Raw genomic sequence first — 23,077 nt, 5'->3', positions numbered from 1 at the left:
AGTTTGATTTCCGTAGAAGAGACGAAGGAATGCAACGTCTGATTTCGGTAGGAGGGAAAATTCAAAAGGTGCAAAGGAGCGCATCCGACTGACTCCCAGTTAGCACTTAGCAGTGCATCCCGTGTTTCTGAAGATGTTCTGCAAATGCATCCTAAATTGGAAAATCAGAACTGCTGCTACACCACAACACAGCTACCTCAGCTCTTTGTTTTTCAGGCAATTTGGACAGAAAAACTGAAATTCAGAAGAAGGCCGTGACACACACAAATCCAGCGCAAAGCAGTAGGCTCGCTCATTGCTTCTTTCCTGTCACATTGGACACGAGCTCCCTGAGGAACCTGGCGGACTTGGTCACCGGCGAGTTGGCGGCCATGAGGTTATACATCATGTTCTCCACCTCGCCGATCGTCGGCCGCCGCTTCAGCCGGGACACGACCTTGAACCCCGACGGAGCCTCTTCGTCCTCCACCATGAGCACCCAGCTCTCCCCGCCGGACCTCCCGCTCCCGCCGTCGACGCGCCGGAGTAGCACGCCCTTCTTCTTGCTCAGCAGGCCCCTCACCTCCAGCCCCGTGAAGGAGTACACCACGTCGAAGGACGCCACGAAGCCCTTGGCCACGGCGCCGCCGAACCACTCCTCTTCGTCCTCGAACCCCCACGCCGGGTTGAACAGCACGACCGGCTTCGGGTCCAGCGCGCTGGCGGCCGCCCTCAGCTTCTCCGCCTGCGACCGCGCCGGCGCCAGGAACACGGCGGCGTCGCTGGCCGCCGCGTCCGTGGACGACGACACCGAGTCCAGGTCCGCGTGCGCCAATGTCGTGTCCCCCCACTTCTCGAACTCCCGCAGGGCTTCGCTCAGATCCTCGGAGGAAGGCCACACGAGGAGGAGCCTCGCGGGGGACCCCCCCTTGGTGGAGACGCCGAGTCCCGAGAAGACGTCGAACGCGAGCCGCGCCAGGGATCCCGGGGAGGACTCGTCGACGACGGGGATCTCCGCGCGGAACCGGGCCTGCCGCTGCTGTTTGTTCTTGGGCTTTTTGTTGCGGGCCGGGAGCGAGTTGCTGAGCGGCTTGCGCAGCGCCGTTGCGAGGCAGGACCTCGCCTGCGCGACGGCCTCATCCCTCGATGACGGCGGCGAAGGGACGCCGCCGTCTGTCGACGGGGACGACGAGGACTGGACGACGCGTCGTGGCGGCGGGCTGCGGACGAGGAGGGCCAGGTGGAGAGGAGAGCGGTGCGGTGGCGAGAAGAGGGACGGAGGCTTCCGAAGAGGTGGGACTGGAGCGTTAAGGGCGAGTTTGGAGGGAGGAGGGTTCAAGAGGCTGGATGCCATTGGCGCGAGAACTAGAGAAGACGATAAGGTGTTGTGCAGGACGCGAGCTGCTGGAGGTGGAATGGGGCTATGGAACTGCTGACGCTGACAGGGTGTCCCCACCGCCCAGAAGAAGCTGCTTGATATTTATTGGAACTGCAGGTGGTTATGTGCAAGATCCGGGCTCAGAATGCCATATATTGCAACGACTTCAGTCTTCAGGAGTAAGTATTTCATTTAGACCAACTAATTTGACCTGTATAAGTTTGCTTTGCGATGGAAGTCACCGGAGCTCATCCTGCCTCCATGTTAGATCTGGAAACGGACCCCACCTTTGGGCAGAAAATGAACCAGTGTGCACAAAGTGGCTCACACCACGGCAGCAGAAACATATTACAACCGATAATTTGCAACTGAATATCACAGTTCAATTAGATGGCATACTGCCAAGAACATACTGTAAAAATATTACGACCCAAACAAAAGGGGGAGATCCACAACAAAATGACACAATACAACATGATCATAAGTGATAATGCACCGAAGTTTTCAGATCACATATACATGTTGATTCTTACAGCTCACAAGCTACAGATCTTCTCCAACACTAGTTAACGAAGTTATGATGAGCCGCCAAGCTGCTCCTGGATCAGGAACACAAATTTTGTAATATTTTGAGCATGCTGATTGTGTTTCACCTCTCAGTTCAAATAAAAAGATATCAAGATTTCAGCAAGAGCACATGTTCAAGCTGGCACTCCAGGCAGTGCTTCTTGTGAAGGTAAAGTGACAGGCATCTGATACATACAAATGTACTATCTTTTCTTGGCTGCTAAATGATTTGAGGTTACAATTTGGTAATCAATCTGAAGTTACTGTGCATCTTATGGACATACATGCCGGTAGTCTTCAGAGACGGTCAACAGTTGTAGCAACATTATCTGCTAACAACTATCTTCTTGACTGTTTCTTATCAGTGTAGAAACTTGGTGTCTCCTGTCCTGGCCAACCAAAGTTACAACTTACAAGAGGAATTCGTCACAATTTACCAGGTCCCTTGTCATATTGGAAGCAGCTTACTGCACTACTACTAATACATCAACACTGGTTTGACTCACTGACTCTAGTACTATCTTAATAATGATATAATAACAACATAAATTGTGAGCTGGTTCAGGGATATAAGTTATAAGATCACAAATTGCAAGCTAGTTCAGGGATAAATTTTCAGAAGTTAAGGGCATGAAGCTATTCCATTCAACATTAATAAAGCAAACCATAGCGGAGAATTATGATCAGACAGTTGTTTCAGAGTCACCCTGACCAACTAAAATGGGCTCAAAAGCCTAACATTCTGAAATCAAAAGGCATGGAAAGATGGATCACTGATAAGCCAGAATCAAGTCCATGAGTAAAAATATTTTAGCACTAGCCAACAACTCTTCCAATTGACACGAATCACATAAGGATTTTAGATCTTTACAGATGTGCTATTAATTAAAAGTCTTAACCCAGGTAAGTACAGCACCAAAAAGGTGGTGCAGAACATATAGGCTGCATATGCATAGATCGATAAGGGAACTATTTCATCGACACTCGTGGTCACATGCTTATCATCCCCATTGGTCACAGAAGCAATTAAAGTATAGGTTCACTGCTCGATAAGATGATAACTTTTGGTCTCTCCTAAACACTTAACGAAGGCAACTATCTCACAAATACAGAAACTCATGCCTTATGTAATAATACAAAACCACATATACTCTGACATCTTCCAATGAGCAGAATTCCATAACATTATGAAGTTGCAACCTCCCCTATGCCCTGTAAGTTTGGGTTTGCATCTTGGTTATTATCACAATAATAATTTCAGTGGGTGTTAAACAATTTCAGTGGTTGTTAGCACTTAATACATCCTGAAGCCAAAAGTTCACTCATTTGAAATTCCTATGCTTCTCTGCATAAATTGGCTAATTTATTCATCAGAAGTAACTCATCATCGCAACCATTAGCGGATTAGCATACCATAGCGGATAAGCATACCATGGCGAATTAAGATCCACAAGGATGTTATTAACAAACCCATCAATATCTCAAGTTTTATTTCAAGAAATGCTAGTACCAGTATACAACCGAAGATCACACCTTTTATACCTATGGAACCTGGTACAGCCCAAGATACCAAGACGGCACGTGCCGCAACATAGGGGTGCTCGCTCCTCGTGCTCAGAACACGATGCGGAATTGCGGCGCGCCCTCGCCGGCCGCCGGCACTAGCTCCCAGCGGCACGGCTCGAGCTCGTCGGAGACGGGGCAGTAACCCGCGAGAGTCACGGCGGCGCCGGACTCGGCCGCCGACCCGAACTCGAAGACCGTCGCGTCCACCTGCCGCTGCCGCCGCACCTCCATCGCCCCGTGGGTGCCGGCGGCGGCTACCTGGGTCGCCGCGCCGCCTTCTCCCTTCGCCGGCTGCTGGTTCGACGGCTCCGGTGAGCCGCGGCGGGGCCCCCGCCACCACGAGAAGAGCCCCATCGAAGACGTGGAAAACCTGGAGACTGGATTACGATTTTAGGGTTTTGATGGGGAACAATCTAGGACAGAGGTTTGGCCTTTGGCTTTTGGGAATTTCAGAAGAGATTGGAAATATCATTACATCGTGGGCCCAACATGCCAGCCGGTTTGTAAAGATTTTAGTACGAGTAATATTGTGGCGTATTTTTGTTACCATGCACACCGAACATTCCAAGTGAGGTAAAGAAATGTGCGACTATTATTCACACGACTCTATTTTTACTAAGCGACTTTGAGAAGACGACGAGGATGGATCTGAAATCGCAACCCAGCTCTTGCGAGTCGTAAACTCGTAATTGGCATTGGCAAATGCGTGGCAAATGAGAGGATAGTGTATTTGTATGTGTTGTTGTTTTAAGGTAAAAGACCGTAAGGGAAACACCTAAAGTATAAGTGGATTTGAACCCACCATCACATCAAGAGGTGTTTTTCTCGAATGTGTTGTTTTGATATGCTGCAAGCCCGTATGTTATTTGTTATGTACACGAGCGACATACACATATTTGCATGAAACATAATCATGTCTTTCTTTAATAAACAAAAAGAAAATACATTTGGTCCCATCATGCAAAGAGCAGTTGAGTTAGGCTATCAATTTACTAGTGAACTTTTCTTCCGTCCGGCCATGTTTTGGCAAAACCATCGGACACGAGATGTTGCGTGCGAGTCAAAATTTCAATGCCAATCCAAATAACGGTCACATGTCATGGGCTAGCCAACTTTTTGACAGGGTCATCATTGGTTGTATTTTCTTAACCATACACACCCCAACAGCCCACTACATTTAGCGGTTCTCTAGTTCCATTCTTTTTTCAAAGGTCACATGATTGCAATTTTATTCGCTTATTCATGGGAGTGGTCCCCTAGACCTTTTACCATGAGTCAAGAGGTTGTCAGACAACATATGTCCACGACCTATGGACATATGACTCAAAAGTGGCTATCCATTTCTGGCAATTGTGCAAAAGAGGCATCACGAGGCCATCATGGATGGTTAAAATCGTGCCATGTATCTAGATGAAGGGCATCAAGTCAAATGCCCCGTAGACATGGTTTGTTATTTTACCCTAATTGGGCGGACCATTGACGCTGATAAGCTCGGCGGTCAATTTCTTATGCTTCGGTCCGATTATCTCGACGAGGTTGGCAGTCAATACTCATATTTCTATAAGAGAAAGCTATTGAATAGAGAATTTTTTTTGGTTATTCCTCTCGGTTGAAGCGGGTATTCTGGCCAACCTAGGATGGTCTTGCCACTTACTTTGCCATATAGACCGACAAAGTCAGTGTCATGGTTTGTTGGACACTTAGGGTTAGAGTTATGTTTGAGGGTGGCAAGGTGACGGCTTGACGATGCAAATTGAGGGATAAAATTGCGCCTTACTTTTTTTTTCTCCATACGATCTATTGATCGGGTTCCATTATCGAGATAACGGAACAACCCAAGTTCACACAAGGTCACAGAGTTGTACACACACTTGTTGCCAACAGCAATCAAGAACACACGTCAGGTCTGTTTTAACAGCATACATCAAAATTTGCCGCAAAACCACTTCGAACAGGACGAATATCCAAATTTGTTTTGACTTTTTGAATGGGGGGTTGTCTAGATAAAAATTAAGGACCAGCCCTACACTTTTATGCCAATCAAAGATTGGAAAATACATATTTCTCTTTCTGTGCCAAAGTATTCACCACGTGTGCCGCATGGTATGATTTTTTTAGAGGGCCTGGTAGGCCAATTTAGCTAAGGTAACAAAGTAGCCGGTTTAACTGATGAACTTGTTAAACAATCCGACCTCCGGAGAAATCTCTAGACAAATGAAAAAGGCGGGAATCACACCACACCGCAAAGCCAGCCAAACCATCTCCAAACGGAACCCACTCCTCCCCTCCCATCCTCTGCTTTCGGCAAAAGGCCCACCACCACCGTCCCCCCTATATACCTGAGAGCACCTCGCTCAATTCCTCCCTAGCTCGTGCCCGCCCCCACACACAAACACCAGCTCACCAGCTAGCAGCAATGGCGCCGCGGCGGGCGATCGAGGTGGTCCGGCAGCAGGCCGCGGAGTGCGCGGAGGCGCCCAAGTGGCGCATGTCGCTGCTGGAGAACGCCTTCACCTCGTTCATCCAGTGTTCCCCCGAGCCCGCAAAGGTCGTGTTTGGAGAGGGGTCCTTGTTCAGCCCTTACCTGCTCGGCAAGTTCTTCGACCCGGCCGACGCCTTCCCGCTGTGGGAGTTCGAGTCGGACGTGCTCCTCGCCGGGCTCCGGCGGAGCGGCAGGACGACCGTCGACTGGGCCGAGAATGACTGCGAGTATTGCCTCAGAGCCGACATGCCTGGTTAGATTTCCCCCCTGCTTTTATTGATTTGTTCCTCCATTTATTTTCCCAAAGAGAAAAGTAATTTTTTCGTACCTCAACTCGTCGGAAAGTTCATTTTTCGTCTCTCAAAAACATTTCGTATTTTTTTCGTCCCTCCAAAACATGACACTTTTAGTCCATCCAAAGTGGTTTTCATAGCCACGTGTCTGATTTTCGCATAGTTTTTTCACTTATTTTTTTTTCAATTAAGATATGAATGATGCAGATGGAGGAGAAGTATAACCAGTGCCTGGACGAGATCCAGAGCACAACGACGGGCAATTTCAACGGTCTCGACGGTTACGGGATTAAGTACAAACCGGAGGGACGAAAAAAATACGAATTGTTTTTTAGGGACAAGAAATGAACTTTCTGACAAGCTGAGGGACGAAAAAATAGTTTTCTCTTTCACAGATTCAGAGTAAACAAAACCATGAGCTGCTTGCTGCTTGCCTGTGCAAACGGCACCGAAATTCCTGGCACCGACCCTCCAAAAATATCCTTGCGTCGAACAGACACCGAGAGACACGTCCTAATTTGAACTCGGGACTTAGGAGCAGGTGTTGATTAGAAGTAGGAACGTCGTGTTGATAGATCATCGATGCAGCGACAAGTTTAAGCATGCATAGATTCGCCGGAAAAGAAACACCAGTGCTAACTCTGCTGTCTGTCAATCAACACCGTCCCCTGTCCCCAGGGAGTCTGTCAGATGCCACGACGACTTCTTGCTGGAATCAAACACCTTTGCATCTTTGCCAAAGTTGCCCCCCCACCCCCCTCGCAAATATTCGTTGCGTCTGCCTGACTGCGTGTGGTGCGGGAGTGAGGCACCACTTTGATGATCCCCCGCCGTGGGAAAGAAAGAATGAAAGATTGTAGCAGACGATTGCCGGAACCAGGAAAGCTAAGCACACACTTGCAACATGCAGTACTAAAGCTAGTTTGGTTTCTCTTCAGGTGGAAGGAAGTGCGACGTGGAGGTGAGCGGCGACTGCGGGCGGGTGCTGGACGTGAGCGGGCTCTGGCGGGCGGCGGCGCCACCCGACGGCCGGGACTGGCGCGCCGGCAAGTGGTGGGAGCACGGCTTCGTCCGGCGCGTGGAGCTGCCGGAGGACGCGGACGGGGCCAGAGTGGAGGCCTACTTCGACGACGGCGACGGGTCGCTGGAGATCAAGGTGCCCAAGAAGAAGGGCGGCGACGCCGCCTGAGAATCGGAACCTCGCCGCCCGCGCAATTTGATTAGAGAGGATCGCATGCATCTGCCGCCTTGCCCGGGGAGGGGAATTATTCTTCTCCGATGGAGACTGAAAAGACGGCGTGATCTTGTAGAAATTCGCAAAATATATGATATGGAGGAGAGCAAAAGATATGATATGGGACGGGAGAGCAAAAGCAGCAAATTACAGTACCTATATCTATGGCGCGCATCTTATGAATGAACCAAATGTAGTGTGTTCTTCAGTTCAGTGTTCGTTGCCCTGTTAAACGGCTGGTGATTAGCAGCGTCGCTGTCGGTTTTCTCTGCCGTCGATCCAATTGGGCGTCGAGCTCAGATCATAAATGTGATTCCAGATTTGTAGATGAGTATGTATAAAAGTCGCGGCTTTTGGAAAGGGCGGATTCTTCCGTTTCTTTCGGCACGACGTAACTGTATTAACCCCCGTCCCTTTAGCTCGGAGTGGGCCTCGAGAGCATCGGAGCTGTACGAAAGCTTTGGTGTCTCTTTCAGCCAATGATTCTTCAGAGCAGCACATTGGCCAGATGACATTCTATGATTTCAAGCACTGGATTTGTTTTAGATTTGTTGTAAAATAAGCTCTCCTTTTTCTAGAGAATACTCAGGAGATTCGCGCGCCATTGATGCCAATGAAATACTCTACCAAAACATTTTGTGATGCTCACCGGGCATGTGAACCTTAGTGCGATTCTCGTACGGGTGAAATTTGCCTGCAGCTCACTTCTCAGTTCACTCTCTCCAGCACAATCACACACAATAGTTCAGACACAAGGTTCTACGTAGCTGTAAGAAAAAGAAACAAGAAACGGGTCCGAGAGAGAGACAAAGGTATTTTACGGTACCGAGTAAATTGCGCAGAATCACCACATTTCAGACAGTTGTTGCGAAAAACACCGTTTTTCCTAATTTTCGCGTAAAACCACCGCTATTCAGTGAAGTTGTTGCACGTAGCACTGATTCTGTCGATGACGGCGTATAAGCGCGTTTGTGATCGACCGGGCCCACATGTCAGGTTGACCGGGCCGAGCCGACGTTACTTCCTCTGTTAGCCAGGTTTGTCCAAGCGTTTCTCTTCTCCCACTGACACGGGCCCCACCATCCTCCTCCTCCTCCTATTTCTGCATCCCCGCCACTGCTCCCCATCAGCACCGGCTCCCCAGTACCGGCAGCCCTGAGCGCGCCTCCGCTGCCGCCTGCCGCGCCGCCGCGAGTGCACGGCTCTTCGTCCCCCGCACGTTCACCCGGCTGCTGCGGAACGCCGCGGATAAGAAGGGCGGCGGGGTGCAGCAGCACCACACGTCGCCGCAGGTGGTTGTGCCGGCCGCCGCCGCGGACTCCCTCCTCGCGAATCTCTTTGCCGGTGTCTCGGGAGTGAAGAAGGAGAGCGTCATCGGCTCTGAATCGACGTCTAAGTCCTCCTGGCGAAAGGAATTAGTCTGGGTACGACTACAACGACCGCATGAACGACTCCTTCGTCTAAGGCTGCCGCCGCTTCTCCGACGAAATTCCGGTGTCTCATCCTTGGGAAGCTCATCATCTTCCTCCTGCAGTATCTACGTGAGCTCCTCTCTCTCCTGCTTCTTTCCGTTTGCGAATCGGTGCACCATGGCGTTCTGTCCGTGATGCGCGTGCTCTGGCCGCCGCCGGCGAGCTGCTGCCCCTCGTCGCATCGTTGCGTCTCTAAGGAACCTGCGATGGCCTTCACGTCATCTAGATCCCCATCTCTCGCTCGTGCGGCATGGAGCAGCAGGCGGAGGCACGAGCGACAGGCGGAGCACCGCAGAGAGCTCGCGGTGGGTTAGGGCACGCACGGCAGGCGGCGGAGCGGCGCGCGGGGTGGCACGGAGAGCTGGGCACTCGCGGTGGCGGAGCAGCAGTGGCGGGGCGCAGTTGAAAGAGAAGGGCTCATAGGGAGCCGGATGGTGGGCTCGACGGGCGCGAAGAGTGACCGGAGGAGGCGGGCGTCACGCTCGCCGGCTTGGAGAGGGACGGCGGCAACGCGGGGCGGCTCGAGTTGTGCAAACTCCGGGGCGAGGGCACCAGCGGCTTCGCGGCGTCCTTGCGGTCTTTCAGAGGCCGGTGGAGAGGCACGGGAGGTCGCGGGCGCGCAGATTGACGCGGGCAACCCGTTCCGTCAGTCTTGGGGAAGACGAGTGCGAGTAGGGGCTTCGACGCGCGACGGCGTCCATGCGGTGCAGAGGAGGAGCGGGGAGGCGGTGTGGTGCGCCCAGGGCAGGTAGAGAGGGTGGCGGCTAGAGAAGGGTTCGGGAGAGCTCGCCGGAGCAGAGCAGAGGAGGGGAGGCCTACTACCTATGCCGGATGGGCCAGACGTTGCTCGCGCGCCGCCCGTGCTCTGGTTGTCGTTGAGGCCGTCAAGCCCACCCCGAGGCCGCCCTCGCGCTGCACTGACGCTGCTAACGGTGCTTCTAATGTCAGCTCCGCCCGATCAACCCGACATGTGGGCCTGACCGGTCAGAAATACGTTTATGCGCCCCCAAACGACAGAATCAGTGATACGTGCGACAAGTTCACTGAATCGCGGTGGTTCTGTGCAAAAATTAGCGAAACCTGTAGTTTTCGTTACAATAGTCTCAAACGTAGTGGTTCCGTGCAATTTACTCTACGGTACCTTTTGAGTGCAGAGAGAGCCAGAGCCCAGAGGTAGAAGGAGTCGCCGCCTTCGGCTGTGAGGCGGAGCTGGGCCCCGGGAAAACTGGGCCGTGGCCCGGGATGTGGGAAAATTCGTAGACTTTTGCGCAAAACAAAAATGGGTAATTCATAGCCTAATATAGTTACGTTTTGGGCTTGGCCCGGCCCGTCAAGAAAAACGAAATGGGCTGCAACTCAGGGACTGACTAACGTGGTATCACTGACTAACCTTGAGTTCTTGACCGACAAGTGACAAAGAACTCAAGAAGGAATGAAGGATGTGAGCATTAGCACACCTCTGGCTCCTATTCCTATCAACCGATGCAAGAACCACACCCCGTGACCAATCCTTCGTCATGAGCAATACAAACGATACGACAAAGCAGGGAAACAAACATGCGCCCAATTTGGTTCCGATCAAAGGTCACAGCGACAGCAACTGCTTCTTAAATCCCCATGAGATGCTCGCACATGTGGATTGCTCTCCGGCCTTACTCTCCTTGTTCTATTCTAGGAGGGACCGTCGTCTCCGAGAGAGAGAGAAAAGAAAATGGAGCGCCGCCGAGAGCGACAAAGATCGAGGCGTGTTTTGTTATGAAATATTTGGCCCCGTGCTCTGACGGACAAGAGAGTCCGGGCGGCCATGGCTGCTTCCGCGGTCGCCTTCTCGGCGGGTCTTAAACTCTTAGCTAATGTACGGAGTAGTTTATCTTTAACAATGGAGGCGCTGCTGTTAGCGCAAGTAGAACGTAGTTGCTGATTAAGCTGGCTCGTTTGAACAGGAATTCAGTCTGCTGATAGTGAACTTTGGTATTCCGTGGGTGAGTTTCGTTTTTCCACATTGAGTATCAGCTATGGTCAGTAAATTAAGTTTTGGCAAGACTAATATAGGAACCCTCTACCTATCAAGATACTCCGTCCCACCGTAAATGGTTGTCGAAATATTATATGCATCTTGACGCTTTTTAAGAATAGATACATCCATATTGTTAGAATTTGTGTTGTGGGCCTGATCAGCCCAAGCCCAATTTTAATAAATTCTGAAAAATCTCAAAGACCCATTCATGAAGTGGGATGAGGTGAGTGCGAAGAGAATAGCCTCACCTTACTAGTTTAGAGTGAGTGAGACCAACATATAAGAGATGTTGTTTCTCACCTATTGAGCTAGTGAACAAGGGAAATCTCCACGCGCGCTCCTCCTCCTCCTCCGCTCGCCTGGTCGCGAAGCGCACGTGCGAACGGGCGGGCGGGCGGGGGCCGCGTTTCGTGGATCGATTTCGAGTTCGAACCGGGTCGGTGCGGGTCCGGGCCTCTTATCCTTTTGTCACGCGCGCGAGGTATTTTTGAAATCTGTTACGGACGCGTGCAAAGTCGGTTCAGGTTTCCTAAACTGAACCGACCTATACCTGCGTGACTATATATACAGCCATCCGTCCCTCCGATCGGTACATAACACAACCGCGCTAGGGTTTCGTCAGGCTCTCGTTTTTGCGCCGTCGTCGTAGTCTACCTCATCCTGAGAGCTGGCGTGCACGGCGATCGGGAGAGCAGGTCTCCGAAACCTTTCGTCTTTGTGATCCTTTACGGGAGAGGGCGAATAAGGTTTTTGGGAAGCGCTCCGCGCGACTGCTCGCTTTCCTGCAACCACGGGTCGTCTGCCTTCTCGATTCGGCGGGTGCGCGACGCGCCGCCGTCTTCTTTGTCAACAACTTCGTCAAGCGAATGTAACAGCAACGGCTTCCTCTCCACCGCAACAGTACGTACATTGTGATTCGATCTGTTGTTTAGTTATGATCTGCGAGTTCATATTGCTGTTCGTTGGGCTGTTTAATACTTCTAGTATTTTCGCGATGTATCTGCTAGTTGCTACTGTCGTCATGATTTATATTCTGGAATTATTCATTGAATTGTTATTCTTGAAATTGCTTAATTTTTCAACACATATTTGGACAAATTTGAGTCAAAAATTTAGAATCAGAGGGAGTATCTGGTTGGTACAGTATCTTTCTTTACCATGTCCACTCGGAGCTATGGCCGAAATTCGACAGTTTTGCTCCTTCCACGCGTGTTGCCAGAAGAGTGTACGTTCGAACATTGAAACTTCTGAAGAAGAATACTCTCTCCGATCCTAAATTGTTGTCGAAATATTAAATGTATCTCGACGCTTTTTAAAAATAGATACATCCATATTTGGGCAAATTTGAGACAAGAATTTAGGATCCAAGCGAGTAGGGTTTGTTTTGTTTTTTTGAAGGAGAAGAAGAATAACTTCGGAAAAGGGGATTTGCTGAGAAGGAATTTCGGCAAGGAGTTGTTTTAGCTGAATTGCAACCAACTGATTAAACATCCAACCACTGATGGCCCTCCAAAGCTCATAGACTGAAGGAATTTCGGGAAGGAGTTGTTTTAGCTGAATTCCAACCAACTGATTAAACATACAACCACAGAACCACTGATGACCCTCCAAAGCTCAGACTAATCACAGTTGAGACACAATAAGACAAATCAAGGCGTCAATAATGATATCACATTGTCCTTTCCCTCGTGGAAAGAGTCAAAACTGTGATCCCAATTAGTCTCCATGGAAACGCAAGAGGATCTTTCACACAGGTCCTATATATAGGGCCAAGCCGTTCCAACAAGCAAACCAAAACAACCTACAATAATCGGCTGATCCTATACCAATTAGCAGTAGTACCAGTTACCCAAATCCTCTAGGGATAGCCCCTGTTCTGTTTCCACACCTGTGATCGAAAAGGTCAAAACTCAAAACTCTAGCAGCAGGATGATCTCAGCCAGCCCAATGCGAGCCTGACACGTGTCTGAATCACAGCCGTCAGTCCCTAGGTGTCTCGTTTGTCTCCGAATCCTCTCTTGTGTAGTTGCGCCAGTGCGATCACTATGGAGCAGGAGCTGAGGAGCGGCGGTCCGGCGCTGCCGAGGCCGCACAGCGGCAGCGGCGGCTCCATCTGCTTCTCCGGCGCGGCGGCGCTGGTGGACGGGCCCCGGATCCAGCAGCTGCTGCTCCACTGCGCGGCGGCCCTGGAGTCCAAGGACGTGACGCTGGCGCAGCAGGCCATGTGGGTGCTCAACAACATCGTGGGCTCCTCCCAGGGCGACACCCCCAACAGCCGCCTCACCTCGGCCCTCCTCCGCGGCCTCGTCGCGCGGGCCTGCCGCACCTGCGTCTCCCCGGGCTCCTCCGCCGAGGCCGCCGCTGGGCCGGGCCGATCACGGGCCGGCGGCAACGGCATTTCCGCGACGGAGCTGGCCGAGTACGTGGACCTGACCCCGTGGCACCGGTTCGGCTTCACGGCCTCCAACGGCGCCATCCTGCGGGCCGCCGCCGGCCGGCCGGCGCTGCACGTCGTGGACCTCAGCGTCACCCACTGCATGCAGTGGCCCACGCTCATCGACGCGCTCTCCAAGCGGGCCGGCGGCCCACCGGCCCTCCGCATCTCCGTCCCGCGAGCCCGGCCCGCCGTCCCTCCCCTCCTCGCCGCGTCCGACGCGGCGCTCCTCGGCCCACGCCTCGCCAACTTCGCCAAGTCCAGAGGCGTCCGCCTCGACTTCCACGTCATCGACGTCAAGAACGCCGAGCTGGCGTCCGTGCTGTCGGACAGGGAAGCCCTGGAGCTGCGGGACGGGGAAGCGCTCGTGGTGAACTGCCACAGCTGGCTCCGTCACGTGGCGCCGGGGCGCAGGGACGGGCTCCTGGACGCCGTCCGGGCGCTGGAGCCGTGCCTGGTGACGGTCACCGACGAGGACGCTGACCTGGACTCGCCGAGCCTGGCGTCGCGCATCGCGGGGTGCCTGGAGTTCCACTGGATCCTCTTCGACGCGCTGGACACGTGCGCGCCAAGGGACAGCACCCGGCGCGCGGAGCAGGAGGCGGCGCTGGCGCAGAAGATCGAGAGCGTCGTCGCCGGGGACGATGGCGGTGGCGCGGCGGCCGAGCGGTCGGAGTGCGGCGCGAGGCTGTCGGAGCGGATGCGGCGGAGAGGGTTCGATGGCGTCGGGTTTGGCGAGGAGGTCGCGGCGGAGGTAAGGCGGCTGCTTGGTGAGCACGCCAATGGGTGGGGCGTGAAGACGGAGGAGGACATGATGGTGCTCACGTGGAAAGGGCATGGCGCCGTGTTCACCACTGCTTGGGCGCCCAGCTAGCTAGGGTTTGATCCATTTCCATTAGCGACTAAAACTGCTGTTAGGATGCATGCCACTATGATTATTGCTGATGCTCACATTGTCCAACGGAGTACTAGTTTTAGCCTGATAGGTGTTCGTTGTGTAGCTTAGAAAGCATCAGAATGACATGACGCATAATTGGTACGTGCGTCTTCATTAATCATTGTTCGAAGTAGAAACTAACGGAGGCCTTCTTGCCTTCGTAGTTGGCTTAAGCAGCTTACACTTTTACTCATAATTCAGTTCAATGCTCATAAATCAGGGAACGGAAAGACCTCCCTGTTTTTCAAGAGACTGATTTTTCTAGGGGAGATCGACAATGTCAATGTCTTTTTTTTTTTGAGAAAGTGAATGTCTATGATGATCCAAAAGGGAAGTGCTATTAGGCCTTCAATAGTTGGGCTGCAAGTCCGTTCGGTATAAAGGCTCAATTGCAACATGGCCCATAATGTTGCCTATCTAAGATTCGCGAAACCCAATCCCAATCGGCCGGTGACGACCACGATCCAATCTGCCACGCTCAACTCAGCTGTCAACAAAAAAAAAAAAAAAAACTGAGCTCCGTTGACCCATGGCCGATTCCACCGGAAACCAGCCACCGGCGACGGACCGGCGACTCCAGAGCCTGGCCAGCCGCGTCTCCATCGCACTTGCCGCCGTGTCCACGATCTTCCTCCTCTACCTCCTCCGCCACGCCTCCACCTCCTCCTGCTTCCCCGCGCCCCTCACCCTCACCCTCTCGCTCGCTCCGTTTCCCCGCACCTCATGCGACGCCGCGTCCCGCCGAATCCTCCGCCCGGACCGCCGCCTCGCTAAGCTCCGCTCCTCCTCTCGCTGGCGCCGCCGCTCCAAGGCCCTGTCCTCCTCTGCCTTCCCCCGGCTCCGCGACCTCCGACTCCTCGCCGGATCCTCCCGCGTCCTCTGCCTCGCCGCGGGGGCCGGCAACGCCGTCGACGCGCTCCACGCCGCGGGGGTCGCCGACGTCACCGGGATCGACCTCGTCGACTTCCCGCCGCTCGTCCGTCGCGCCGACCCGCATCGCCTCCCCTTCTCCGACGGCGCATTCGACCTCGTCTTCTCCGACGACCCGGCGGGGTTCACCGGCGCGCTCTTCCCGTCTCGATTCGCCTCCGAGGCCGAGCGCGCTGTCCGCCCAGGCGGTGCCATCGCGCTCGCCGTCGAACGGCACTTGGACCCCGCCGCCGTCGCTGTGCTGTTCAGAAGGTCGCGCGCCGTGGAAATCAGGGATGTCACCTTGGATGGCTCCCAGGTCAGGATTCTAATCTTTCAGACTAACGGCACTACCCTGAAGCCGCACTGATTCTGTACCATTTCATGTACTGTTCATGTTCGTGTCTTGTTGTTCTGTACTTCAGCTAGGTTGAATACTGGAGTACATTTTAGGGAGCTATAAGTTTGTAATCTGTGCATAGAATTAAACTGTAGCTCTGTAGATTAATGATCAAGAAAAATGGAAGATTGTTAACTCGCCGATTGTGCTAACTACAAGCTGCTATCATCGTTCTTTCTCCATGAAACAAGTGCTGGAGATAGCTTCGTTACAGAGCGCTATAAAGTTCGGTTTGTATCGTGTCACAGCCGCTCAGCCTAAAAATAATGATCCTTGTGTAATGCATTGTCTTCCTAGCTATGGCTCGTAGGGATTAGGACCAACATCTATCTGTTCCTCTCCAAGGACTAAGCTTTGTCGAACTTGACCTATGCTTGTATTTCATAACGCTACTGATCACTTGATATTTGAATTATTAAATTTAAGATGTTCTTTATAGATGCTAGCAGATTAGTTCTGTAACTGTGGCAGACACAGTTGGCTAAACATTGCTATTTATTGCTGTTAGTATTCAAACTCACACTTTTTACTCATACTTGGAAAGAAAAAACGCCACAAAGTACTTGCAACAATCAGCCATCTTGAAATATTGTCGGGGGCATGACCCCGGGTAGAGTCATGGAGACACAACTCTAGCCGACATAATGAAGGCAAAGCCGGCATCATAAAGTTAAACTAACGATAAGCCGGCATCCCGGGCGTATGCCGGCATAGTTTTCTTATCTTGTAAGTTTACAGGATAAGGACGAGCCCCTTGACCTCAGCGGTGCCGAGATCCTTCAACGGTCTTATCCTGACCACCGGTGCAAAGTAAAACAGTGCCATCATCATCTCAGAAAAGCAGTCAGCGCCTGTGTACCGATGTCAGGTGACCACGCTAGAGAAGCATCGAAAGAGAATCTATGACGGAAGCCTGCAGAGGATAGTTGTACCCGTTGCAGGCTGGCAGGAAAAAGTAAAGTTGTCTTGTCCCCTGCGGTACTGCCTGGAGGGAACCGAGCCGCGTGCCCGGCGGGGCTCAAGGAAGGTGACGTTAGACTCGGCCTGCATGTCAGTGTGGCATGCCTGGCCCATAAATAAAGCACTACACCTCCCTGGAGAGGACATCGAGCACTTAGATATTTTAGGGTTTCCCCTTCTTCTTCTTCTTCCTCAAGAATACAGCTCAAAGAGTGCCATTGTAGAGCTTGCCTATCTCAGCTAATACAACAAAGTAGGAGTAGAAGTCTTACCTCACAAGAGAGCTCCGAATCTGGGTAAATCTGTGTGTTCTCGTGTGAATCGTGCGTGTTCTTCTTCACGTCCTCCCTCCTCCGGTTTCTCCTTCGTCCATCGGTCCCAAGTTAAACCATCCTATGGTACCATAACCATCTCTGGCAATTACAAGCGTTCAATTGAATGCGCGGCGGCAGGATCTGCTCTAGCCGAGTCACTGGTCATCGCTGGCGAGAAGACGAAATTACAAGAAGCTGTTGCGATGGCGCATGCGGCACAAGTTGGCCTGCCGGTTATGACCAATCCCCATGAAAGTGTGGCCTTTCAGGCAACCAAGGAGACAAAGAAGATACAGGTCGACAGCGAGTTCCCGGACCGCACCGTCATCATTGGTGCCGGCCTGGGGGAGAAATAGGAAGGCGAGCTCAGCAGCTTACTCCGTGAGAATCGGGATATCTTTGCATGGTCAACTCAAGACCTGCCAGGTGTGCCGAGGGAGTTAGCTGAGCACTCATTGCATGTCAGACCAGACGCAAGACCGGTGAAGCAGCCCCTTCGACGCTTCGCTGACGACAGAAGGAAAGTCATATCGGAAGAGGTATCCCGGCTTCTAGCTGCCGGCTTCATCATGGAGGTGTTGCATCCCGACTGGCTGGCAAACCCGGTCATGGTTGAGAAGAAAAAAGACGACCCAACTGCTGCCAAGGTGTGGCGCATGTGTATCGATTACACCAGCCTCAACAAGGCATGTCCCAAAGATCCGTTTGCATTACCTCGGATCGATCAAGTGATCGACTCCACTGCCGGGTGTGAGTTGTTGTCTTTTGTGGATGCGTACTCTGGTTTTCATCAGATACCGCTGAACCCTAATGATTGAATAAAGACATCATTTATCACCCCGTTCGGGGCTTATTGCTATCGCACTATGCCGTTTGGTTTGAGAAATGCAAGAGCTACCTATCAAAGGTGCATGCAGAAGTGCTTACATGATCAACTCGGCAAAAATGTGCAGGTATATGTCGACGATGTCGTCATAAAAACCAAGAAGAGCGCCACGCTCCGGGATGATATCCGGGAAACATTCGCAAATCTGCGGAGGTTCCGAATGAAACTGAACCCGGCCAAGTGCACATTCGGTGTGCCGGCAGGAAAGTTGCTCGGTTTCCTGGTATCAAGCCGAGGCATAGAAACGAATCATGTGAAAATTGCTGCTATAGAAAGAATGAAACTACCGAGTGCCTCAAAGATGTGCAGAAATTCACGGGATGCCTAGCGTCGCTGAGTCGTTTCGTGAGTCGGCTAGCTAAAAGGCTATGCCCTTATACCAGCTGATGAAGAAAACCGACAAATTTGTGTGGACACCACAGACGGACCTAGCTTTACAAGAGCTGAAAAAGATGATTGCTACGACACCAATATTAGCTTCGCCGATGGAGTAGGAGCCTATGTTGTTATACATTGCAGCGATAAATCGAGTTGTCAGTGCTGTCATTGTAGTGGAAAGGAATGAAAATTGCAAATTGGTGCAGAGGCCAGTATATTACTTGAGCGAGGTGTTATCGTCGTCCAAGCAAAATTATCCTCACTACCAAAAGATGGCTTATGGCGTATATATAGTGGCAAAGAAGCTAAACCATTACTTTGAGGCACATCAGATCCGAGTTATATGTGAGGCGCCCGTCTCGGAAATCATGAGTAACAAATACGCGAGCGGCCGAGTGGCAAAATGGGCTGTCGAGTTGGCACCCTATGCGCTGCAGTACGACAGACGGGATGCCGTGAAATCTCAGGCTTTGGCGGATTTCTTGCTGGATTGGGCCGAAATGGAGTATGAACCACCGCCCCCAGAAACTAACTACTGGAAATTACACTTTGATGGCTCTAAGATGAAAAGTGGACTTGGTGCCGGCATAGTTCTGACCTCGCCAAAGCGTGACCAACTTAAGTACGTATTGCAAATTCACTTCGCAGCATCCAACAATGTTGCCGAGTATGAGGCACTTGTGCACGGATTGAAAATGGCGAAAGAAATTGGAGTCCGCCGGATTCAGTGCTTTGGTGATTCCGACCTGGTCGTCCAACAAGTTTCTGGTTATTGGGATGCATTGGATGCCAACATGGCATTATACCGTTTCCATGTCCAGAAGATCAGTAGCCATTTTGAAGGGTGTGAATTTCATCATATACCTCGGGCGGAAAATGAAGCAGCCGACACATTGTCGAAACTTGGCTCGACACGACAGGCTATTCCAACTGGGGAGGTGATAGAGCATTTACGCAAACCGTCCATGAAACCCTCACCAGAATCAGAGTCGATATTTATCCCGGCGAGCTCAGAAGCCGACGTCACTCCCATGGACATTGACAATGGCAATGGTTCCGGTAACCTGGGGACTGAGCACCTTAACTCAGCATAAACAATGGCAGTTGAGCCAATGGAGATAGACGAGCCGGATGAGCCAATCTTCACCACTCGTCTTGTGTCGGTTTGGGTGCAACCGATAATGTCTTACCTCAAAGATGGGAGTCTCCCGGAAGAGGAACTGTCGGCAAGACAAATCCAGAGAAGAGCAAAAGCGTACACCATCATCAATGACGAGCTTTACAAGAGGAGCGTCACTAACGTCCTACAGCGGTGCGTCGAGCCGGAGGAAGGACAAGAAATACTTCGGGATATTCATCAAGGAGAACGCAAGTGGGCAAAGATTTCCGACATGGTTTTTACTAGCCAAGTGCACTACAAGAAGCAGAAGACATAGTCAGCAAGTGCAACAGCTGCCAGAGATATGCCAGCAAGATTCATACGTCGGCATCCGAATCACTTGGCCTTTTGCCATCTGGTGTTTGGATATGGTAGGATCCGTTCAAGCGGGCACAAGGAGGCATGACACATATCCTGGTCATGGTCGACAAATTCACCAAATGGATTGAGGTCAAGCCAATAAAGAAGTGTGATGGCAAAACCGCGGTGTCATTTCTGAAATATATCATCTTGAGATATTGGTACCCGCATAGTATCATCACGGATAATGGAACGAACTTCGCGGAGGGACCTTTCGCGCGATTTTGTGCTGAAAAGAAAATCCGGCTGGATGTTGCTTCCGTAGCACATTCTCAATTCAATGGGCAAGTTGAAAGGGCGAACGGCATGGTTTTGGAGGCATAAAACCCCAGCTAATCGAACCATTGGAGCGTACTCCGGGATGCTGGTTGGATGAAGTCCCGGCAGTGCTATGGAGTCTCAGGACGACTCCCAATCGTTCTACAGGCTACACGCCATTCTTCCTTGTGAACGGGGCGGAAGTTGTCCTACCAGCCGACATTGAACATGACTCTTCACGAGTAACCATGTATACGGAGGCCGAGGTGAAAGAGGCCCGAGAAAATGATGTCGACCTTCTCGAAGAAGCACGGGAATTGGCTCTGTTTCGGTCGGCCATCTATCAACAGCACCTAAGGCGTTATCACAGCCGAAAGGTTAGCTCGCGAGTATTCTGGGAAGGAGATCTTGTCCTCCGACTTGTGTAGCGCACAGCCGGCATGCACAAACTGTCACCTCCGTGGGAAGGACCCTTCATTGTGAGCAAAGTGCTTCACAATGATTCCTACTATGTTATAGATGCACAAGATCCAAAGGCGAACATGATGGACTGGTCAGGCGAGGAAACCAAGAAGCCATGGAATGTAGCGTTGCTCCGTCCGTTTTATACTTGAGAGCTGAGTATTTGTATCGTTTTTCCTTATGTTGAATGTTTTAATTAAGACAACGAAATTATCCGCCGGGTTCTTAAAAGAAACTCGGGGACTCCATATCATTTAAATGCCATGTTACAATTCTCTTTTGTACGTCGGCATGGCTTAATTGCGTAATCTTACGTTAATCTAGTTGTGTGTCGGTATTGACAAAACCCCTCTATGATTTCGCTGCTGTCCGCAACCCGGCTTCATGGCAAGCTAGAGATGGATATAAAATAACCGAACACATGAAAAATGACTACGGAAACAAGTAAAGAGGCGATCCGAGATACATGTTATCTTAAATCGGCATCTCTTTTTAACTCGGTTATTGCCGAGCGAATTCTTTGAGTTACTTTTTTCGCGAGAGTGGTTTTATTACTTTGCGATTCATTCGTCGAACGCCGACAAGGCAGACAAAGGAACCGAAGTTGTAAAATTTCACTAAGAGAAAAAATGAACTCGGGGACTCGGTCGGGAATTTGATAAACAAAAGACTTAATTAAATTACGAGCATAATACTTGGCAAACAAGAGTATGTCGGTTACATTTGCACTCGGCATTCCGGGGATCTAATGTTTCTAAAGTTATCTCTAAGCTAGGAAGAGACAGAGGGGTTGGCGCCGGAACTCGGCGCATCCGCCGCAGTGGAAGCCGACTCCACAACAGCTTCTTTGTCCGCCGCTTCTTCGTCGTCGTCCGTCAGCTCGGCTTCGGCGTCAAAGGTTGGGCCTTCTACAAACGTATGCACGTCGACATACTGAATGAAGGAGTAGGACCGCTCCTTGGGCTTGGCCACCAACTCCGGATCCGTCAGATAGGGGGAGCCGGCCCGCATCGACTGCATAACGTCGAGGTTAATGCCGTCGTACCATGATAGTACGAAAGGCAACGCCTCGTCGGCGCCGATGCGCGCAGCCGACTCCCTGCAGTCGTTCAGCCAGGACTCCGTCTCCAGCAGGCGCTTCGCCAGGTCTGTCGGATACCGACGTTCAGCATGTCGACGCCGAACGACTTGAGTGGCTTCACCAGCTCGCGATGCTCACTAGGTGGTCCACCAAGTCCCATTCGAAGGGCTCCCCCGTCGCTACTGCCGGATTTCTCTTCCGGCAGACGATCTTCAAGGTCTCTTGAGCATGCTCAACAGATGTGGCGAAGAACTCTGGCAGAGATCGAAGAGTGGTAGTGAGTCTCGGCATGTTAGTGCTACTATTCAAACGAGTAACCAAATGAGGAAATTCAACTTACTCATCAGCATGCTGTCGATCTTGACGACGTCACGCCGGACAACCCTGAGCAGGGCAGACTTCTCGGCATCCTCCAACTCGGCGGAGGTGGCGCGAGTCTCGAGCTAGGCAGCGAGGGCCTTGCCCTTCTTCACCTCGTCTTCTAGGCGGATTTTCTCATCGGCCTGGGAAGAGAGGGCCGAGGTGAGTCGGTTCACCTCGGTCTTGTGTGCCTCAGCCTGCGCCTCAATCTGCGCTTGCAGCCGGGTAATTTATTCCCGGTGCTGATCGGCCAACCGAATCTTCTCGTCTGTTTAAACGGATGTAGGTTACAGAGGCTGACATTTAATATGAATGGAACCCGGACTGAGGATGAAATGTTACCTTGAACCTTGGCGACGCGCTTCAACAGCTCCGCTACTTGAGCGTTGTCCCCGGCTGTGAACAAGAATAAGTGTTAGTGTGTGTAGAATACTGATACTCGGACAGAGATCTTATCTCGGTAGGATATACTTACTCTGGCTCTCGCGCTCAGCCTTCAGAGCCCTGTGCTCCGCCTCCAACTTCTTGTACTTTGCGAGCAAAGTCATGAAGATGGCGGTGCGCTTATTCATGCAAAGCTGCAAAACAGTGATTCACAACTAAGATTACTGCAGCAAGAAGTTAAGACCTGAATCTCGGGGAATAAGTGTTTGATGTATTCTAAGCTTCAGGCCGACTATTCTAAACCCGACCTGAATCTCAGGGAATAAGTTTTTGAAGTATTCTAAGCTTTAGGCCGACTATTCTAAAACCCGGCCTGAATCTCAGGGAATAATGGTTTGAAGTTTCTAAGGTTCAGGCCGACTATTCTAAAACCCGACCTGAATCTCGGGGAATAAGTGCTTGAAGCTTCTAAGCTTCAGGCCGACTATTCTAAACTCGACCTGAATCTCGAGGAATAAGTGTTTGAAGTTCTGCGAGATAAGCTTCAGGCCGACTAATTCTTACTCGCCCTGAACCTCGGGGACTACGAGTATGGATACTATACTGGAAATAAGACTATACTGGAAATAAGAGTTAGAGTTTTCTAAAGGATTGTTCAAACCTCGGTGGCTCGTCCGGCCTCGAACAAGGTCACCCGGGCTTGGTACATCCGAGTCGAGATCGACTCCGGAGTCGCTGCCGGCGGTGGCCCCACCAAGGGGCTCTGCCGCGCCGATTGCACGCTGCTGGAGGTCACTTTATAGTGAT

General features: G+C 51.5%; 6 protein-coding genes across 6 annotated transcripts; 4 read left to right on the top strand and 2 right to left on the bottom strand.

The window, feature by feature from the left end:
* Nucleotides 1–7: 7 nt before the first annotated feature.
* LOC100825293 lies at nt 8–1,411 on the bottom strand. Its single transcript, XM_003568120.4, has one exon. The coding sequence runs from the start codon at nt 1,331–1,333 to the stop codon at nt 293–295; it is 1,041 nt and encodes a 346-aa protein (XP_003568168.1). The 5' UTR covers nt 1,334–1,411; the 3' UTR covers nt 8–292.
* A 1,909-nt stretch (nt 1,412–3,320) lies between these two features.
* LOC100824986 lies at nt 3,321–3,936 on the bottom strand. Its single transcript, XM_010232901.3, has one exon. It carries the CDS (start codon nt 3,842–3,844, stop codon nt 3,539–3,541), a length of 306 nt encoding a protein of 101 aa, XP_010231203.2. The 5' UTR covers nt 3,845–3,936; the 3' UTR covers nt 3,321–3,538.
* A 1,864-nt stretch (nt 3,937–5,800) lies between these two features.
* Nucleotides 5,801–8,044, top strand: LOC100824683 (22.3 kDa class VI heat shock protein). The gene is made up of 2 exons (XM_003568119.4): nt 5,801–6,225; nt 7,204–8,044. The coding sequence occupies exons 1-2, from the start codon at nt 5,907–5,909 to the stop codon at nt 7,452–7,454; spliced, it is 570 nt and encodes a 189-aa protein (XP_003568167.1). The 5' UTR covers nt 5,801–5,906; the 3' UTR covers nt 7,455–8,044.
* Nucleotides 8,045–12,717: 4,673 nt separating this feature from the next.
* Nucleotides 12,718–14,477, top strand: LOC100842640 (scarecrow-like protein 32). Its single transcript, XM_003566025.3, has one exon. The coding sequence runs from the start codon at nt 13,034–13,036 to the stop codon at nt 14,294–14,296; it is 1,263 nt and encodes a 420-aa protein (XP_003566073.1). The 5' UTR covers nt 12,718–13,033; the 3' UTR covers nt 14,297–14,477.
* Nucleotides 14,478–14,729: 252 nt separating this feature from the next.
* On the top strand, nt 14,730–16,104 carry LOC100842329. Its single transcript, XM_003566024.4, has one exon. It carries the CDS (start codon nt 14,889–14,891, stop codon nt 15,636–15,638), a length of 750 nt encoding a protein of 249 aa, XP_003566072.1. The 5' UTR covers nt 14,730–14,888; the 3' UTR covers nt 15,639–16,104.
* A 2,797-nt stretch (nt 16,105–18,901) lies between these two features.
* Nucleotides 18,902–19,642, top strand: LOC104583132. The gene is made up of 2 exons (XM_010234875.1): nt 18,902–19,265; nt 19,311–19,642. The coding sequence occupies exons 1-2, from the start codon at nt 18,902–18,904 to the stop codon at nt 19,640–19,642; spliced, it is 696 nt and encodes a 231-aa protein (XP_010233177.1).
* The last annotated feature ends 3,435 nt before the right edge of the window (nt 19,643–23,077 follow it).

The sequence above is a fragment of the Brachypodium distachyon genome, chromosome 2, assembly GCF_000005505.3.
Source record: "Brachypodium distachyon strain Bd21 chromosome 2, Brachypodium_distachyon_v3.0, whole genome shotgun sequence".
In the NCBI taxonomy this organism is placed as follows: domain Eukaryota; kingdom Viridiplantae; phylum Streptophyta; class Magnoliopsida; order Poales; family Poaceae; genus Brachypodium; species Brachypodium distachyon.
The sequence above is the reverse complement of the archived record's forward strand: the minus strand, read 5'-3'. Positions and strand labels throughout refer to the sequence as shown.

Coding starts and splice junctions, on each gene's coding strand:
- LOC100825293 (XM_003568120.4), bottom strand. CDS start 1,333: ATGGCATCCAGCCTCTTGAACCCTCCTCCCTCCAAACTCGCCCTTAAC.
- LOC100824986 (XM_010232901.3), bottom strand. CDS start 3,844: ATGGGGCTCTTCTCGTGGTGGCGGGGGCCCCGCCGCGGCTCACCGGAG.
- LOC100824683 (XM_003568119.4), top strand. CDS start 5,907: ATGGCGCCGCGGCGGGCGATCGAGGTGGTCCGGCAGCAGGCCGCGGAG. Junction 6,226..7,203: donor CCTCAGAGCCGACATGCCTG/GTTAGATTTCCC, acceptor GTTTCTCTTCAG/GTGGAAGGAAGTGCGACGTG.
- LOC100842640 (XM_003566025.3), top strand. CDS start 13,034: ATGGAGCAGGAGCTGAGGAGCGGCGGTCCGGCGCTGCCGAGGCCGCAC.
- LOC100842329 (XM_003566024.4), top strand. CDS start 14,889: ATGGCCGATTCCACCGGAAACCAGCCACCGGCGACGGACCGGCGACTC.
- LOC104583132 (XM_010234875.1), top strand. CDS start 18,902: ATGGCGAAAGAAATTGGAGTCCGCCGGATTCAGTGCTTTGGTGATTCC. Junction 19,266..19,310: donor TGACAATGGCAATGGTTCCG/GTAACCTGGGGA, acceptor AAACAATGGCAG/TTGAGCCAATGGAGATAGAC.